This window comes from Diadema antillarum, unplaced genomic scaffold (assembly GCF_040938485.1).
Source record: "Diadema antillarum isolate AM-2024a unplaced genomic scaffold, OU_Dant_1.0 seq00000501_RagTag, whole genome shotgun sequence".
NCBI lineage: Eukaryota > Metazoa > Echinodermata > Echinoidea > Diadematoida > Diadematidae > Diadema > Diadema antillarum.
In genome coordinates this window covers 1,054,179-1,075,082 of record NW_027271458.1, presented here as the reverse complement: position 1 = coordinate 1,075,082, position 20,904 = coordinate 1,054,179, and the positions used below count along the sequence as shown (strand labels likewise).

The following is a 20,904-nucleotide window of genomic DNA, read 5'->3' as shown; positions in this document are numbered from 1 at the left end:
TAAGATATAAGGAGATCACTATTTTCTCAATAAACCATATTATGATAACCGTAGACGGTTTAGTCTAGAAACATTTTGTTACAAATATTGTTCATACTTTGTATATTTAACAATAATTACCATTGCTTATACTTATTCATTTTTTTACATTGATTGTTTCTATCCCTAACTCACATTTAAAAACTGAAGCACTAAAGCAGTGTTTTTGTTGCATCTGCAAATGGTAAATAGTGCCTTTAATGACTTGATAAATTAATGGTGTAGAGCTTATTGTTATTATCTGTAACCCAAACAAACATAAAATCTCATAATCTGTGACACTGCAGTTATATCATTTACAAAGTGACGTTAATATTGACTTCCTATATAGTTTACATTGTATTTTACCTGTCAGTGTCTTTTCCCCGTGTCCTGACACAGTGCATGACGCAATATCAAGAAAGGAATAACGAACATATTAGTAAAAATGATGTGTGTACATATAAAATAGTCCATATAGACAGAAACTTTGGACCCTACATTTTTCATAAAAAGCATTAACCGTTATGGGAACCCATAAGAGAGTGGTGTAATGTAAATTCAAAGTAAAGCTAGTTTTTCTGTGAAGATTAAGAATAACTTCTACTTTGGATAGTCTTTTTTTTCACGTGGAAGCGTTTCACACCTACAGTTACTTGGAAGTTGGGACAGATTTTGGAATGAATAGACCGCCTGGAAAGTAGACTACGCATGGATAGCGCTTTGACGTGCTTTATCATACAGCGGGGATCCTGCACACGATGTGATTGTGAAAGATTTCTTGAGCTCACTGTTTTATGTGTTGCGCATACGATGCTTACATAACTTTGATACAACCATAAGTACGATCCATGAGTATGATGTACAAAATCAGGGAAGCAATTCTCGTGATAGGGGCGATAGTCTCTGGTTGTGTGTCGCTTTCATCAGGTGGCAATGTCTTTATCACCGCAACCGCTGGAGAGGGAAGCCACTACATGGCGGGCACTGCTGTGGGAGAAGCCCTCGTACGACGCGGACATAACGTGACGGTTCTGATCGGTGATGCCTTCGAACATCGCGCTCATCATCCAATCCACTCAAAACTTTTCACGTTTGAAATATTCAAACATCCATTTCCCGCTGAGGAAGTGAAGAATAGACCAGATGCAGCTGTAAAATGTGCTCTTGAGTGGCGTATTGAGTGGTATCTGTTAGTCAACTTTTCTAATTTCATCTCTCCTTACATAGAAGACTGTCGCTCCACTCTGGGAGACAAAGATCTTATGGATCGCCTGTCACGCGCCAAATTTGATGTGACAATTCTCGATACCACGTGGCTATGTAGCCTGTTACTCAGTGGATACCTGAATACAACCAACGTGCTCCTCAACCCCATGGCGTCCCAGTATTACGTGGCAAATTTGCTCTCAGGAGCACCTTTTCTTCCCGCTGTAATACCAGGACTGTTTGATTTTCCACAGCGTATGACCTTCCTCCAGCGAGTTTCCAATGCAGTGTCGTTGGTTATGGTGAAGCGGATGTTCTATTGGTATGTTAGCCTGGTTGACCCCTTGAGGGAAGAGTTTCACCTCATGACAGACAAATCTATGGTAGAATATTTAGAAAACATTCATCTAGCTCTTATGGCCATGGACCCAGTGATAGACTGTATTGTTCCTTTCCCACCATCCGTCATCGCAGTTGGCGGACTTCTTACAAGGCCAGCTCTACCGGTAGAAAAGGTATCAAATATTGGGTTATCCATTGTTATTTAAGCAAGATGAACAAACCACAGGGTAGGAATTATATAGCCGTAGCTATGTTGAAATCCCTCTTTTTTTGCAAAACATTTTTGATTAAGAGAAATACATTGTATTTCCGTAACTACAGAACAAAATGATAAACGTATTGTAACAGTATGCATCGTGGTTCAAACGTTTTTATTGCTCTGTCTCAATGTCTCGCTATATGCTCGTGAGCTCACTATAGTGACTGCTTGAGAAAAACTGACGGCCATTTAACCCTCTTCTTGCCACATTGATTTCCAGGCCATGAGTGTGAAGGTTTGACCCATTGGCACAGAAAGAGGTACACTGTAAAAACATCGGTGTTAGATTTAACACCACGGGTGTTAAATCTAACACCGATCAAACTTCAATAGAGGACCACACCCACAGGTGTTAAAAATGCACTGTGATGGTGTTGAAAAGTGTTCACCTGACACTTAGTGGTGTTAATTTGACACTGTACCTGGTGTTATTTTGACACTGTACTGGTGTTAATTCAAAAATGACACCACATGGTGTTGATTTGATATTTGTTGGTGTTAATATCAATGGTTTAACACCCGTCCAGCTTCAATAAGAGACCACACTAGCTGGTGTTACTTTGGTGTAAATTCATTTTCACATTTTTTCAAAAATCTAGTATTTTAATGTAAAATTCTTGATCGTCTTGTTTGAATTAAAAATCAACAAGAAGTGCAGTTACTAAGAAACTCTTCAAAAAACAGTTTAAAATTAGGAAATGACACCCGGTGGTGTTAATCTAACACCAGCTCGGTGTTCACTATTCAACACCGGACTTTTTGCAGTGTACTCGGTGATATCGGTGTTACTTATTTGTAACACTTCCCTGATAGACGTGGGGCAAAGATCACGAGCGTGTACATTAAACATCACGTGCTTTTGATTTACTGATACTGATGTGTCATAGTTCAGTTAAAGCTCCATACGTTATGTCAAATTTCGATGGGGAATATTTTAAGCGATAGTAAGCAATTGCTATGTACACACTGAGTATTATGTCTTCTATAGGCCTACTCTCCCTCCCCACTCTGACAAGAATCTCACGTTAGGTCTATGTGAATACGAAACCATTCATTCAACATGTGGGTGATACAGATGAGAGATTCTTTGCTATATAATATAATATATGGTATGTTTATTTACACCATCAGGAAATTAAGCCCCTGTTTATCACTATTTTCCTGTTTAGCGACACAGACATGTCAAAAAAGGGATACAAGTCATGTTATCATGCATTTCCAAAAGCTATAATTCCATTAGATTAATGATAAAAGGGGTCGATTGCAAAAGCATTAGCGAAGAATGAAGAAAATAACGTCTTTGACAAAGCTTGTTATAACTTTTGATAAGTCAAATCCCAACAGGCATCTTCTATGATATGGATTGTACGTGTGTTTGTGTGTATGTGTGTTTGTGTTATGGAAACCCTGAACACCCCAAGCATGTCAACTGAAATTTCCAAGCAGGGAAGTCATGTCATGTAATATCATGAGGCTTCTTCGTGGTGTACTCTGTGCACATCGATGTATGGTAATCTGCTACTATAATTCTTCCGTAAAGTATAGTCTATACGCAAGCACCTAAAACAGTCTTTCGGTCTGCCTAGCTGCTGAACACATTTTCCGATGTATACTTTGTCTTCACTGGATTCTGGAAGTGGTATGTCGTCTTAAGTGGTGTATCGTCTTAATTCAGTGGTTTATTGTCTTAAGTGGTATATGGTGTTAGGTGGTTATGGTGCATCGTCTTCAGTGCCTACATCGTCTTAAAGTGGTACGTATACTCTTTCTAGAAAAAAAAAACCGAGTGAAACTGTTCACTCTTGAAAGAGTGAACAACAGAAGTGATATATCCACGTGATTTGAATACTAGTATATCGCAATATGGAAATTTCTTTCTTTTGCATAATTTGCGTTTCGAGTTGTCCTGGTTGTCGGATGAGTGGCTAATATTGTGATCTCATATGAATTCATGCCTATGTGGGATCCGTTTTGAACGACTTGCAGTAGTGGCAATGGACTTGATAGGCCCTAACAAAATGTGTGTGTGAATTTATATGACCTGACCTTGTTTGATCATCACACAAAGCGAGTCATAGCAAACAGTGTGGCCGGCCGTGCAAAAAGAGCTTCCGTACGTGCGGGAAAAGCGAAGCACTAACAATAGGCCCAACGTACTAGCTAGAAGCTCTTCACTGCTGGAGAGATTAGTGTAAATTATGTTATACATCGCGTAGTATTGATTATTGACGGCAAATTTTCAGTCACAATGGGGGTAAGAATGATACGGACGGATCGACATGAAGCCATGTTACTTGTCTTTGCCTCTCTTATTGTTGGTGTTATACCCTTCAACCAACGGCGTAGCCAGGATTTCATCTTAGGGGGGGCGGTTAGTCTGCGAGGGAGCGAAGCGACCGAGGCCGAGCGAGCGGAGCGAGCGAGGGGGGGAGGGTGTGGGAGGGGGGTGTCCCCCCTCCCACGGTGAGAACTTTTTGCATTTTGATGTTGTAAATGGTGCAATTTGATGCATGTTTTTGCGCGTTTTATCGACGTGAAACAGTCCCACTTGTTTAAGGTAGCAGTTTATTTTGATGTAGATTATTATTGAACAATTTGCCTATAAAATGATGTAATTTAGATACACTTCTTGTATAAATTCTTTTCACTGGATATCATGAATATCATGAACGCGACTGAACCCGATGCAATTTTTGCATTTTGATGTTGCAAATGGTGCATTTTGATGCATGTTTTTGCGTGTTTTAACGAGTCTGCGAGGGAGCGAAGCGACCGAGCCCGAGCGAGCGTAGCGAGCGAGGGGGGGGGGGGGGGAGGGTGTGGGAGGGGGGTTTCCCCCCTCCCACTGTAAGAACTTTTGCATTTTGATGTTGTAAATGGTACAATTTGATGCATTTTTTTTGCGCGTTTTATCGACGTGAAACAGTCCCACTTGTTTAAGGTAGCAGTTTATTTTGATGTAGATTATTATTGAACAATTTGCCTATGATATGGTATGATTTAAAGACACTCTTTGAATTAATTCTTTTCACTGAATATTATGGACGCGACTGAACCCGTGCGAGCGGAGCGAGGGAGGGGGGAGGGGAGGGTGTGGGAGGGGGGTGTCCCCCCTCCCACGCTGAGAACGTTTTGCAATTTGATGTTGCAAATGGTGCAGTTTGATGCATGTTTTTGCGCGTTTTATCGACGTGAAACAGTAAAACTTGTTTAAGGTAGCAGTATATTTTGATGTAGATTATTATTGAACAATTTGCCTATAAAATGGTATCATTTAAATAATCTTCTTGTATTATAATTCTTTTCACTGAATATCATGAACGCGACTGAACCCGAGCGAGCGGAGCGAGCGAAGGGTGGGGCGGGGGGGGGGGGGGAGGGTGTGGGAGGGGGGTTTCCCCCCTCCCACGGTAAGAACTTTTTGCATTTTGATGTTGTAAATGGTGCAATTTGATGCATGTTTTTGCGCGTTTTATCGACGTGAAACAGTCCCACTTGTTTAAGGTAGCAGTTTATTTTGATGTAGATTATTATTGAACAATTTGCCTATGATATGGTATGATTTAAATACACTCTTTGAATTAATTCTTTTCACTGAATATTATGGACGCGACTGAACCCGTGCGAGCGGAGCGAGGGAGGGGGGAGGGGAGGGTGTGGGAGGGGGGTGTCCCCCCTCCCACGGTGAGAATTTTTTGCATTTTGATGTTGCAAATGGTGCAATTTGATGCATGTTTTTGCGCGTTTCATCGACGTGAAACAGTCCCACTTGTTTAAGGTTGCAGTATATTTTAGTGTAGATTATTATTGAACAATTTGCCTATAAAATGGTATCATTTAGATAATCTCCTTGTATCAATTCTTACACTGCATATCATGAACGCTGTCTGTTCGGCAATCAAACAGAATAAGCATGCACACGAGGGTGTAGATAGGGGCATATCCCCTCCGACACGGAGGTGATTTTGCGTTTTCAGACCTGAAATTTAGCGATCTGGTGCAAATTCTTGGTGCAATACTTTTTCATCGAAGTGTTAAAATCACGGAATTTAGCTCTTATTCCGAATGTGCACCATCTGTGTGTATGTATAAAGTCTAGTGAGGTAGAGCTTAGGGGAAGGGGGATTCCCCCTCCCGCTCGCGGAGCTTTTGCGTTTTTAGAATTGAAATAAAGCGATTTGGGTATAGCCACAGTCTACTTCTATGCATGGCGAAAGGGGGGGGGGCGAGCAGGGAGAAGGCGTGGGCGAGTGTTATCTCCATCCTTCCCTTCCGATGGAGCTTTTGCCTTTTTAAGGTTGAAATTGAGATATCACGTATACGCATATTTGATGGAATCAACATTTGGGAAATCACACACACACACACACACACACACACACACACAAACTGATGGGGGGGGGGACTGAGGGAGGAAAGGGTCGATTAAAAGGGGAAATTTCCCTTATACATGTGGGGAAACTTGAGTTTTCGGAATATAAGTGCTAAGTCTTGTGCACTCAGAATTATTCATATTTTTTTTTTTGGAAATCTAAAAAGTGTACTAAGCTAGGAAAAGAGGTACAGAGGGGGAGGGTTTGGGAGGGGGATACCCCCTCCCAAGCACGAGAGATTTTGCATATTTTGAATTGAAATTCAACGATCTGGTGCACACTTTGAGTGAAATATTAAAAAAAAATATCTTGATGAAAGGTTCATGTGCATGCATACAGTATACACGCATTTTTTTTTTTCCGCCTCCCAAATCCCCGGTCCAAATCTTAGGGGGGGCGACCGCCCCCATCGCCCCCCCCCCCTGGCTACGCCAGTGCCTTCAACGTGTTCATAACCGTCACTTACGGTGAGGGTAGCCATTACGTCTCGTCCACAGCTATCGGCGAAGCCCTGGTGAAGCGGGGTCACAACGTCACCTACCTGATAAGTAATGCATACGAGTACCGTGCAAGACATCCTGTACACTCCAAACTCTTTCGCTACGAGATCTTCAACCACTCCGTTCCCGTGGAGAAGGTGTACAGACGCACGAGTGAGATTGCAGCCTTTGCCTTCCAGGCAGATTTTAACACCGATCTCATTTTATCCCCGTCGAAATGGCTAATGCCATTAGTCTGGGACTGTCGGGCGGCTCTCAGCGACGAGGCGCTGATGGGAAGGTTACGTGATGCAAAGTTTGACATCACTATCGTTGATATTACATGGGGATGCAGCATCCTTTTAAACGCGTATGTTGGCACTCCAACCGTTTTCTATAATCCTCTAGCTTCCCAATACTTCGTAGCAGAACTCGCCGGTGCACCATTCATGCCTGCAGTCATCCCCGAAGGCCTCTCTGGCACTCCACAGAGGATGAACTTTTGGCAGAGACTCAAGAGTTTGATCATAACCGTTTTGGCCAGGTACTTCATCATGGAATATTTTGTGGGAATTGCCAATCCCCTTCGTCATGAGTTCGGTATAATGGAAGAACAGACGATGACAGAGTTTTTAGAAAAGTCTGTACTGACGTTGACAAACTCCGATCCTGTGATCGATTTAGTGGCCCCGATGCCTCCATCAGTCATTGAAGTTGGTGGCCTGTTGACAAGGCCTGCCAACAAATTAACTCGGGTACGTATCATTAAAGTCTCAGCTAGGGTTCTCCATAAGAAAGTGTACTAAAACATAAAGAAGAAATACGTCACCTCTGGTTTTATAATGCTTTTGCGAACAAACCCAAACACACATATGCATGTAAACTGCATGGTAATATAAGATAAGGACCTATTAGAACAGTACATACACTGTATATATATATATATATATATATAGAGAGAGAGAGAGAGAGAGAGAGAGAGAGAGAGAAAGAGAGAGAGAGAGATAGAGAGAGATATATATATAAATCTCCTTGATAGTGACATATTTTATATTTTGTTGATTAGATGCATGCGTAGTTCATGCATAATAATAAACGCACCTATCATTCGTGTGCATATACGGAAGTCACGTGGAAGTAATACGGGGAACTAATGTACGTTTTGTTACCGTTAAGTCTGCCAGACGACTGTTGAGGATACATGCAGTTTGTCATAGCAGACAACCCACAGACTTTATTTTGAATAGTAAAAACAAAACCATCGAATTTGAAAATCTATTCCTAATAATGATTCACAAACAGTCCACGACGTCAGCCGATACATTCGTCAATGATACCAGTATAAATGCAGTGAGCAAAAATGAAATAATACATGTAATCACTATTTAGTGAGTGTTGCTAAGAGCCAGTTGGTTGATCGTAATCTGAGGCCTATAAAATATGCAGACAGCAGATGCAACGTTTTGGGGTTTTTTCAGTTGATAGTTTTGTTTATAGTAAAGAAACCATAAGTATGGCCTGGTCGATATGAAGCATTGCGAAATAGGAATGTCGCAAAGTTTGATACTTTCGCATTAAAGGAAGTGAAAATCACTTTCTATATGAGAGAATACTATAAATCTTTGTGAGAAGGTAGTTTTTGAAAGTTTGGAGCATCCATTTTACATTGGTTTGAGTTTTGAGCGACAGTATAGGCCTAACACGTAACAGTCACAGCGATTAACGGCGCAAGAATGTGTTATGGACAGGTTTGTTATTTCGGTCGGTGTGTGTGGACACAAAAAAGAACAGTAGTGTGTACGCACAACATCTAAAAAAGTGTTAAACTGTACAGCACTAAGCTGAATGGCAATACATTATGTTCGTATACCTGCAAAATGTAAGATTTTCGTCATTCCATATAAAGTCTACGTGAGAAACATTGTACACGCTTGAGCAAACAAATTTCAGGGAAATAATGCCCCGTAACAACGGCCACAAGATTAGTTTTCATTTCCTTCAGTTACCATCGTTACACTCAAAATAGCAAGTAAGTGTGTGTGTGTGTGTGTGTGTGTGTGTGTGTGTGTGTGTATGTGTGTGTGTGTTTTAGTAAAGAAGCTCTCTTTGCCGCCGACGTATGTTTCAAATAAAAAGATAAACAACGATAGATAAACATAATTTTGTCCGCAATTCCCAATAAGTGATTATACAGTTTATAACCCCCTTTCTCTCTCTCTCTCTCTCTCTCTCTCTCTCTCTAGAATTATGGAAGAATATGATTTGCGGTAAAAAAAAACCCCAAACAACAGTAGGTCAGAAAAAAATGGATAGAAAACAATGCGAACATCATAGCAGGGCTAAATGCGTTTGCCGATATGATACTAAGCTCTTGATTTCTTCTTTTCTTTTTTGTTCATGGGTTTTCGTTGGTTGTTTGTTTGCTTCGTTTTTGGATTTTGTTTGTTCATGTTTGTGTGTGTGTGTTTTTGTTTTGTTGTTTTTTGTGTGGGGTTTTTTGTGTGTAGGAGACATTGAAATACTGTATAAAGTTAGGGAAAAGGTTGAACTTTGCACAACGCTCATTCTTCAGACATTTTGGGAACAAAATGTAAAATTTTTCAGCGTCGTCACGAAAAGCATAATACGACATTTTACTGGTTAACTGACTATTGTCTAATGATAATCATTAGAAATGATCTTAGTTGACAGGAATCAGTGATATGAAGTATCACACTGTATAGTAATACTTTATTCACCTCTTTCGCTGTGTGTGTCCTGTAGAATGGTAAATTGTATACATATCAATACGTACGCACATTTTTTTTAATCTCTTCTCGCATCTCCTTTCCAAATCGGAACATTTCCTTTAAAGGGGACCTTTAAATATATATATAATATATATATATATATATATAAGTTATAAATGTACTGAGTACAGAGTTTCAGAATTTATAGAGACTGGAATGAGGAATGATAATGTTCTCAAAATTTGTAACATTGCAATGAACGAGGATGGTAACATGGCAGCCTCACCAGAAGAACGCATGAGTTGGGGCTCCAGGAAGCAGCGCAAAATAAGGGGGCACGAATAGATTGTACACAAGTGAAGTTGTTAAGCAACCAGTTTTGTAATGGAATAATATTACATTTATACATTTCTTAAATATGTGAGGCTTCTGAGTCATCACGACTGTTCAATGTAATTTGTTTAAGATTTTCAGATTATTGGTATCTCTATACTCAAGGGCCACAATAATTTGAATTAAATACCACAAGTCTATACATGGAACTTCTGATTTATGTACTACATGATTACGAAAATCGTCTGGAATGCCCCCTTTGAATCGTCGCTTTCTATTCTTTGAACCAATTCTCCTGTAGGAACTCGATGACTTCATGAATAGTGCTGGCGATGAGGGCGTCATTGTGTTCTCCTTGGGGACATACGTCAAGGCCATGCCGCAGCGATACAACGATCTTTTCGCCTCCGTGTTTGCGAGACTTCCGCAGAAAGTGGTGTGGCAGCTTCCTGACGGGACTCCGACAAAACTTGCAGACAACATCAAGACCATGGAATGGCTGCCTCAAAATGATCTCCTTGGTAAAGTCACTCTTCTGACTTGATGCTTTATTATTTACGCTTTTCAGCATAAGTATCATGTGTAGTGATTCTGTGTGATTGGCACACACCTATAGAGAAACTATTGTTCCGCACATAAATCTATATACGCAGATCGATTATATTATAGTTGATTATTCCAAAGGTTCAATAATCCGAAAATGAAATAAGGTTCGTTAGTGCGCGCCGTCTCTATACATTTTCGAATTGATGAACCTTATCATATTTTCATTTTAATCATATAATACTTTGAGTACATCTGCATGATGTATGCATAAATATACAAACACGTTTGAGCATTAATTGGCCCAAGTGTAGAATGAAGCAGAAACGACAGAAATGATGTCGTGGGCGCGTTTTAAGAATGTTTGCGATTACAATCTCATTTTAAGCTGCAATAGTTGCACTTCAAATTGTGCATGGTGAAAACTTATTCACACGGCACTTGGTGATTGAATATCTTTATATCTATTGCAACAAAAATTCTTGCATCTGCCGATAATGTAAACCCCCTTTATGAAATGGTCCTTTGGGAATGCATGTTTCATTTCCGTTAGAAATGCACCTGCCCTGAAATTAGTATTAAAACTTTGAAAGATTTTTTAACCTTTCTTTGCGTAGGCCTGTAGCGCACACACTGATGATCTGAAGCCACGGTGTGTTGTGAGGTAGCGACAAGAAACGTCTTGCACACATTAATACGTTTACCCATCTCTCATCGCAAATAAGTCGAATAATGATTATTGTATTTACAGGTCACCCCCAAACAAGGCTTTTCATGTATCAGGGCGGTAACAACGGTTTGTACGAGGCCTTATACCACGGAGTACCCATCGTGGTGCTACCAGTGTTTTCCGATCAGCTGAGTGTAGCAGCCAGAGTGACGGAAAAGGGAATGGGCGTGTCACTCAGTATCCACTCCATCACTGCAGAGAATTTGGAGGCGGCTATTAACACTGTCACCCAAAACAACACGTGAGTGTACTAGAACAAACCAGGGCACCTTTTCAGCAAAGTTGTCAGCCCTGACAAGTTGTCAGTCTGACAATTACCGTAGTAACGGTCCGTGACCGAAGCTTCTCAGCCAATCAAAACCAAGGATTTTACTGGAATTATCAGAGACTGACAACTTGTCAGGGCGAACAACTTTCATGAAACAGTGCCCTGGGCTTAGTCGGAGCTGGTAAACTTGCGCATCACCTTAGCACTTCCCGACGCTTTTTAGCTCACCTGATTGAAAACCCCATGACCGATTTTCATCAAACTTGGCAGGTAGCATTCCTAGGGGGTTAGGAACTAAATTTCTTGAAATGGGCACCATGCCCCACCCAGGGGGCTCCAGGGGGGGACAAACCCCCCATTATTAAGGAATCTGTAAAAATCTTCTTCTCTAGAACCAGAAGTGATAGAGCTAAGTTAATACTATGAGTTAGTACATTGATGACTGTAGTTTCATGTTTGTTCATGGCAGAATCAGGGGTGCCCCCCTTGGGACCCAGGGGAGGGGGGTGGGGAGGGGGGTCCTAATGGGACCTAAATTGTACATTTTTATCTTCTTCTTGAGAACCCCATGACCCATTTTCACCAAACTTGGCAGGTAGCATCCCTAGGGGGTTAAGGATCTCAATTTGTTGAAATGGGCACCATGCCCCACCCAGGGGGCCCCCAGGGGGCCCAAACCCCCCCCCCAAAAAAAGGAATCTTTAAAAATCTTCTCTAGAATCAGAAACTATGCTCAGAGCTAAGATAATACTATGAGTGAGTACATTAATGACTGTAGTTCCAAGTTTGTTCATAGCAGATCCAGGGGTGCCCCTCTTGGGGGCAGGGGGGGGGGGGGGGGTTGGGAAGGTCCAAATAGGGACCTGAATTGTACATTTTCATCTTCTTCCTGAAAACATCATGATGGATTTTCGTCAAACTTGGCAGGTAGCATCCCTAGGGGGTCAGGATCTCAATTTATCAAAATGGGCACCATGCCCCACCCAGAGGGCCCCAGGGGGCCCCAATCCCCCAAATTAAGGAATCTTTAAAAATTTTGGCATTTATTGTACATTTTCATCTTCTACTTGAGAATGCCTGGTCAAATTTTGGTAGAGCTGTGAATAATTTAGATTAGTGACTGCGTGAAAGGTGAACTTGCGATACTCAGGTGAGCGCTATACCCGCGGGTCTCTTGTTTTATACAGGTGTATAAAATTGCAGTCGAAACTCGTATCCTCCGCCGTAGTTTGTGTCCTTGAAGTTACATCGTATTAGATGTGATTGCTGCTTTCAATGAAAGTCAAATAGCGTCAATGAGTAGCATATCAAACTTACAGCCATATTATTTTTTTTTCTGGAGGCGCACCCAGTCAGTCATTTATTATTGTATCACTGTATCACACGTACTTTTTTTCATTGTGTATGAATAGCACCAATGCGCTTAGAAACACCAGTATAAAGCGCCATATAAATGCAATTATTATTATTATTATTATTATTATTATTATTATTATTATTATTATCATTATTATTATTATTATCATTATTGTTATTATTTCTCTGATGCCAACATACATGATGCCATGTGGTGCAGTTTTTTTTTTCATGTCATTAGGTACAATGTATTGCAAACTCTAGAGTTTGTTGGATTTTTTAAGACTCTGCATTGTGCATAATGCCTTATTTCGATGTGTGTGACTTACGGACAAGAACTGATTCAACTTTCAACTTTATTTTCAGAAGGGCTTTTTAGAAGGGCATCTGTTTTTTTCAATGTCCATTTTTAGGCTTTTGTGTGTGTTGTGACCAGGCAGTGCAATGCGATATTATCATATGGTATAACTTCATTTGTTTTGTTTGCCATTATGCTGGTCATACTTATCTCCCATGTAGGTACATGAAAACGGCAAAGCGACTGTCTGCAATCTACCGCGACCGGCCACAGTCCCCTGCTGATCGGGCTGCCTTTTGGGTGGAACATGTCATGAAATACGGTGGGAAAGACCTACGCTCACCCGTCAAAGATTTGAACTTTGTGCAACTTTACCTGATAGATGTCTATGCTTTCCTTTTCACCTGCTTTCTGCTTTTTGTCGTCATATTTTACTACACGTGCAAATTAACCTGTCGTTGCTGCAAACTGACATGTAGACGTATGATAAGTAGTAAGCCCAAACAGGACTGAGGCAAAATAAAAAGAACTAGAAAAACAACAACAACAAAAAAAAAACTCACTTCACCATTAAGTGCTGTTTGGTAAGACACAGACACCTTCTATTAGGACGCGCGCAAAAGCACATCCTCCTTTCCATCCTGCCCTAATCTGCGCAGATTACACCTCAAAGGTCGCCAAAGGCAGATCAAGGTTTTACCCCTTGACAAAATTGTACACGTTCAGCATAATTATCTTCCCTTTCTGTCTGATGATAAATAATTATTGTTATTTTTCTTTTAAAAAAGATATCCAGAGCATGATATTCACTGAGAAATGGAACTTAGATAATGTGACACGGTGGTCATTTCACTCATAATGATATAATGAAGCTCAGGAGTTTTCAAGATTTCCACTCGACAGTTGCTCGAGCATCGTCAAAGCCACTCTCTTTTGAAGTGGCCTCATCCCTTGTTAGATAGGGTATAATGACATTCAAATTGTATATCTCGTTGGCCCGAACATAGATTTTCATTGATTTTGTGTATAGCGTGTACTTTCTTTCATCTTCATCACCATTAGCATCATCTTAATTATCTCTTTTCATACATTGCAAAATACACGGATGTTTTGTGATGTTTTTATTGATATTAGAAAAAAAAAACCGGATTGAAAACGGTGCGTAAGGATCCTACCAATTTGAATTGAAAAGATATGTCTTGAAAGATGTCTGCCATTGATTTAAATGTCAATGTGTCTGCCATTGATTTAAATGTCAATGTGTCATTTCGAGGGATTCGAGCCTATTACATTTTTCGGGTATAATTCCTGACAACTTCTATACCAAAGAAATGAATCAAGCAATATTTTGTCCATGCCAAACAGGAACACTGTATGCTGAACTCAGATGTGGAGCTGTAATAGATATACGAAGGATCAATATCTACGAGTTACAATCGACTAAGCGATTTTTCATGCTAATTAGTATTGTGTATCAGAACACTATCAGTGCAGGTAGCATGTGATTTCGACTAAAAAAAAAAGAATTTGTATTGTTCGATGTTTATGTTCATATTATCATATAACGCTGTCACTCAGCCTGTTAGTACTTATAAAATGATCTTGTGAATATAGAAAATGCCGTATAAAATTAATCACTTTAAGGGCATATTATTCTGTTGTGTGAAAGTTACGAAGTCAGGTGCTAATATGTCATCAACACTCGGCTGTGGGGAGTGATATAGGAGAATCGAGTCAAAACTGCCACGTTCTTGTGATAAGTATATTGATCGCTTTTATTTTTCTATTACATGGCTTCAGATCTTTACATAGATAATCATGTTGGATGTATGCGATATGCTTCCCATGGGGAAAAATCGTGAAAAATAACACTATTATAAGGCAAGTTATAAACATGATATCAATACATGTATATTGTTTAGTTGTCAAAACAAATTTGCAGCGCTATGGGTACACTTTAGTTGTGGTTATTTTTTATTTGTGGTTTCAACAATGACGAAATGAAAATACACGCCATTTTCTGACGTTTCTTTGGATGATGCAGGTCAAAACGTTTGTATGTCTCGTTAACGAAAATCTTGATGACCTATATACTGTATATAGTGTGTAATAGCCACACCATCCCCGTAATACGAATGTTCATTGGAAGCTCTTTTAGAATACAAAATGTACAGTAATTGGTATCATGCATTGTACAGTACTGCATTTTCATTCGTTCACCGGGATGAAATTTTATACAAATAGCGAAATAAACTAAACTGAAATCACATTAAATAACAACTCTTTGTGTGATTGCTTATTTATAGCGTGGCCGTAACGGATGTTTTTTTTTTTTAATAAAGTGTATAAAATAAGCTACATAAATCTTGTTGCATGCAGTTGACCGGAATTTTAATAGGGAGAGGAAAATGTTGTATTGTCTGTCTAGTTTAACGCGAAAAAGCTTTATGAACTTAGATATAAATGTGAATACTTTGTGTGTGTATATACCAACCTACAAGGCCCTACTCGTCTGGACATTGTCTGGACAAGAATCTGACGTATTAATTTATAAAGAACTGATATTTGAATATTTTACCACTCACTTGCATTTGTCTTAATCATTGGAATAGTGATGAAATCTGGTTTCCAGGAAGGTACAATAGTATTCAAACACTTCACAACATATAGCTCACATTTACACTTTTGCCAACATTTTTCGACTGACTGACTGACTTTTGTTTCATATACATGTATTTTATCATTGGCTGGAGGATTATTCAATTCAACGAATAAACAAGCAAAATGTACTCGATATTATGTTCGCTGTTAAAATGAATCTTCAGATTGCTCAGAAAGATAGCAGCATCAAACGCCAAGATCAAAGACACAATGCACCTGTGAACTATTTTGAGCATCCATAGAAAACTGGCAGATGTGTAAAAATAACTGTTGCTCGTTGGAACTCATCTCCTGAACCTCATTGATTAATTTGTTCACGAGACCCTTGGGATCAGACTGGACGTGAGTGGAATTTAAACAACTTTCCAGCTTTTTGACTCGACCAAAGAGAACATAATATACTTTGTAGTACACTAGAGTCGTCAACTGTAAAAGGTGTTCCCGGTGAAAACAAAGCGAGATTGGTAACAATCGCTTATGAAAAATGTGATATTGATGTTCTCGCCTTATTATGACAGGATCGTAAAATTAAGAAATTAGGTAAAAAGAGGGAGAGTTTCGTCCTGGAAAGATATTGTATTTTCCATTTAAAAAAAATGCATTTTCCCAATGCTCAAACGCATTTGTCATCGTGTTGACAATAGTTCTGTTGAGACGTTTAAACGAGGGTGGCAGGCCTACCAACATTGTATGATATCAGAGATACACACCATCAGATTGAAAGCGCATCTTTGGACCACTTATTCAGTGCAGTCTGAGACAAGGCTCAGAGTGGAATACACGATCAGACGAGACTCATTTTCAGCAAACCGTTGAAGGCCGCATACATGAAAAACAATAAAAGTAAGCATTGATCACAAACAAAAGTGTGCACGTAATAATCTATTATGAAGAATGTGATATGATTTTTTAACGTTGCCCCATTCAACTACACGTATTAACACTGTGGCATGTGCCATAAACTATAGCGAGATGTGTTTTTGACAACTGTATTTTAACGTACAATGTATAAGGTTTTATCATTATTGTCGATGTGTGTAGATTCAACTAGAATAATAGTATGCACTGCAATGAATATGTTGAATCTTGGATAGACCGACAATAGTGTCTCATAGTTATGTCTTAAAATATAACTTAAAATCGTCTTAAAATGTCTTTTGTCTTAAAATATAACTTTTAAAACTCAACTATAATACGCACTGCAATGAATATGTTGAATCAATATACAACAGTTACTAGACCGACAAATTGTGTATGTCTTAAAATACAGCGAGATGTGCTGTTTACAACTCCTTTTGAAGTTACGGGTTTTATCATTGTTGTCAGTATATATAGTTAGGTCCGTACGTCAAAATCTTGCGCCGTGCGCTAATGTATCTAAATACAACATGCCGTTCTTCCCACATTTGATTGGGATACAATCCTATACATTTCTCGTTGTCATCAAAAAAGACCAACAGAATGAGGGTGTATCGTATACAAGATAAATATCAAGCATCACAGATCCTCCAGGACTGCTCTTGTAACTCGGGTAATCGATACCAATAGATGTAATGCTTTTACATCCTTTATATTTACAGTTTTCCTTCTTGTGATTATTTTCTTGAGACACATTTTACGAACTATTCATTAAACTCTAAATTCTGCTTGCATAATACATGTTTATTTTTTCATTGTTTATACCCATTATTGAAAGAATCATACTCTCCATGGGACCACACTTTACTCGTGGATTCCAATCCCGAAGCATTGAATTATCACAACGTTCACTGCGACATTATCACTAATGGCTTCTAATATTAGATGACGATATTTAAGGCTTACTTTGCCTTTCGCACTTCACTGAAGCCCCGCAAGTCGTCCATGTAGGCCTATGTGTCATTTGAATGATAATTCTCTGCATCTTTTCCTCTGCTAACTAGTCCGATGCTGCTTTATTGAAAACATTACTCAGCTGAGACTCGAATAAGTCATCGCATGTATTCTTTAATAGGCATATCCAATAACATAACCAAATCCCAACTGAACTTTCTCGTTTTCCATCATCATCTGCTTTCCTCCAGTTTCTGTGTAATTTGTATGTTTTATACGACCATTAATGTTCAAGTTCAATGACATTTATTTCCAGCAAATAGGAATATATAAGTATACATGCAACATGCGGTCAATTTGAACATGCTGGGGGCGCATCTCTATTTAAGTACAAAGACTTGTGACGCGTGTGACTTTACATAAGTATTAAATTCGATATGCAGCATCATATGAATAAAAATAAAAAACCGAGGATATGGCTTATTTATATAGGACAAAACAGATACAGAGACATAGTAACAGAAACAAAGACAGGGACATAATAATACGGACATTGGCATTGACAGGGACATCAACTTCGACTTATACAAGTATACTATTTAGTATCATATGTATAACGATATAGGGACATGGGTCCCTACAAGTTTAACGTGTAGCATATTGGGGGATTGTAGAGGGTATACAAAATAATGTAAAATGGGGGAGGGGGTGGAGGGCAGCAATCAGACAGTTACAGGGACTCTACAGTACTGGTTGAGGCGAGGATATAGGTTTATTACTTTTTTGTGAGATAATGACAAAACTCATATGAAAGAGCGTGTTCAAGAAGGATACAACGTTTATTTGACGAAAATTGGCCTTGAAATGGCGGAGATATTAAAAAAAAGATCCTTATAAAATAAATTGACAAGGCACAACTTTTATTAGGATTTCTTTGTTTAACCTTGTTTTCTATGTCTCAGCCATTTCAAAACTGGTATGCTCTTTAACATTTCATAGAGTGGTTTCTAAATATCTCGCAAAACGTTACAAGCTGAATCCTCACCTAAACCATTACTGTATTACAGTCCCTTTAAAAAGATTTAAAAAATTATATACATTCACAACGCCACACGCTTATAGTCTTAAAAAGTGGGTAGGTCTATATTGTAGAATTAAAGAACATTATGAAATAAGATGAGTCTTTATATAGACCTATAGTTTTAAAGTTGTTGAGCGAACTGGAAGCTTTTATGCAGGGTGGCAACTCGTTCAAGATTTTTGGGCCATTTAATTCTGACATTATGTTGAAGGGTCCGGTGGCGTGGTATGCGCTGGTGCGAAGATAGAGAGGAACAGTTGTATTGACAATGAGAGTCAGTAAATGAAAACAAATTAGAGAATTGAGTTGGCAGCAGGCCATTGACCCACTACATGGTATAGGTAGATAAAGATATCTTCTTTGTATTGCATACGCTCAGTGAATATATAAAATTTAGAAGTTTCAATCCGTGATGAAAGGGGTTTAACATGATTGTGATCGTAGCTGTGCTCTTGAAATTATTCGGATTACTTTATTTTGTATATAACTATTGAATGTTTTAGATTTGAGTTGATGTGTTTGCCAATACGTACTGTGTTACAATACGATAAAAGCGGAAGAATATAAGAATAATATTAGTTACCCCCTGCTTGTTCATGAAATACGGGCAAATATCTACGGTCTGGTGCCATATTCCATGAGGCCGGAGGCCGAATGGAATATGGCACCAGACCGTAGATATTTCCCGTATATTCGTAAGAACAAGCAGGGGGTAACGATTTTATCTTTTTAAGTTTAGATCTACATGAATTCTGTAGTGTAATCTCACTGGTAAAGTTACACAGGCAATTTCTGGGTTAACCTTCTTCTCGCTGATTTCCTCTCGCGAATGATGTTGAAATCGCCGGCGGTCAGCCATGTTGACTTACGTCTCTTGAGCTGATTATGCGCGCATCATACGTACACGCGCAGCTAGCTGTGTACCAAAGATAGTAGTAAGCAACGTTGGTGAAGGTGATGGGACAAACTATCACTTCCGAGGCGATCTGGATGTAGCTATCTTTCCGAAGCGCAGCTGAGGAAAGATAGAGTACACATTCAGATCGACGAGGAAGTGATAGTTTGTGTATTGCCTGAAACTAAAAGTTGATTATTTACTTTATATTCCACATCTAGGGTCCTAGAAATTCCCATTTTATTCCACATCTGAAACCGTTTTAGCTGTCTTCAGGTATCCTTAGGGCTTGGGCTACGTGTGCGCGTAGATGACAAAACAATGAATTTGCTGCGCGCACCGCGCGGCACCGAAGTGAAAGTGCGTTGCACTGTGTACTATAACAAGTGACCTAGGTCACATGATAGTCCACAGTGCAACGCACTTTTATTTCGCGCGTACTCATCTTGCGTTAGGACTGTGTGGACTGTGTGGAGATCAGCGAAACAAAAGGGACTACATGTATCAACATAGAGTGTAACGAACTTTTCTTCTCAGGTGGTGTAATGGGCAAAACTACGCTTCATCACGTGATCAGCTCTTGACCAATCCTATGGCAAGATTCTTAGTATGTGGAATCTAAAGATAATTAATTAAGCGTCTTTGCCTGCGTACTATCATGACGTCATATCACGGAATACGGAAAATATTCAGTGGCGGATTTAGCGCATGCGCACAGTATGACATTATTCACGGAATACTGGAAATGTTCGGTGGTTGGTCTGAGTAACACAGGTAATACCGGATTTTATAAAATGGGTTCAAGAATGTAGCCAATAGGAAGCGCTGAAATGAGTCACGTGTGCTTCCTTTATTCTAGTCCCATTGCACTGCGTGTTAAATCCTATTATAAAATGGGTTCAAGAATGTAGCCAATAGGAAGCGCTGAAATGAGACACACCTCCTTCCTTTACTTCAGTACAATTGCACTGCCTGTAATCCTATGGTAGATTGCCGATCGTCTGTGCGCGCGGCGGCTCCTTTGATGAATTGCATGCATACGCGCTGTCAATTCGCAATCCTGTAAACAACTTCTAGTTCGGGCTGCCGGCCGGCCGGCCTGTCTTCCCTTGTGCATAACATGTGTGACGTACGTACGTACGTATACTCTACTATACGTACACTTTGTACAGTACAGTAGACCAAGCGTTATGGGGCCGGACGCGTACATGGAGTCACTTTGAAGAGCAAATCCAACGATTTAGCAGGTTAATTCTCACGCCGTTTTCAGAGTATGTTGTCTAGTAGGCCTATCTATATGAGGAGTCTATATCAAGTCTTTAAGGTAAAGGGTGCATATTCTATGTAAAATAAGTAAGTTTTCATGCGGGAACTTAAGTGTCCGGAAACCCAACCCCCATTATACTTATACTGTATGTGCGGGACTTCCGCGAGTGCGACGTGCCTAAATGTTTGGGACGAACATCTTCGGACGTCTTGACCCACAAAGGTACGTGAAAAACGCTGAAAAATGATGTT

The 20,904-nt window shown here is 39.6% G+C and overlaps 1 protein-coding gene across 1 annotated transcript; it reads left to right on the top strand.

Moving 5' to 3' along the window:
- Positions 1-869: 869 nt before the first annotated feature.
- LOC139733882 (UDP-glucuronosyltransferase 2A3-like) lies at positions 870-13,762 on the top strand. The gene is made up of 5 exons (XM_071644682.1): positions 870-1,742; positions 6,593-7,435; positions 10,044-10,263; positions 11,037-11,256; positions 13,159-13,762. The coding sequence occupies exons 1-5, from the start codon at positions 870-872 to the stop codon at positions 13,448-13,450; spliced, it is 2,448 nt and encodes an 815-aa protein (XP_071500783.1). The 3' UTR covers positions 13,451-13,762.
- Positions 13,763-20,904: the final 7,142 nt, after the last annotated feature.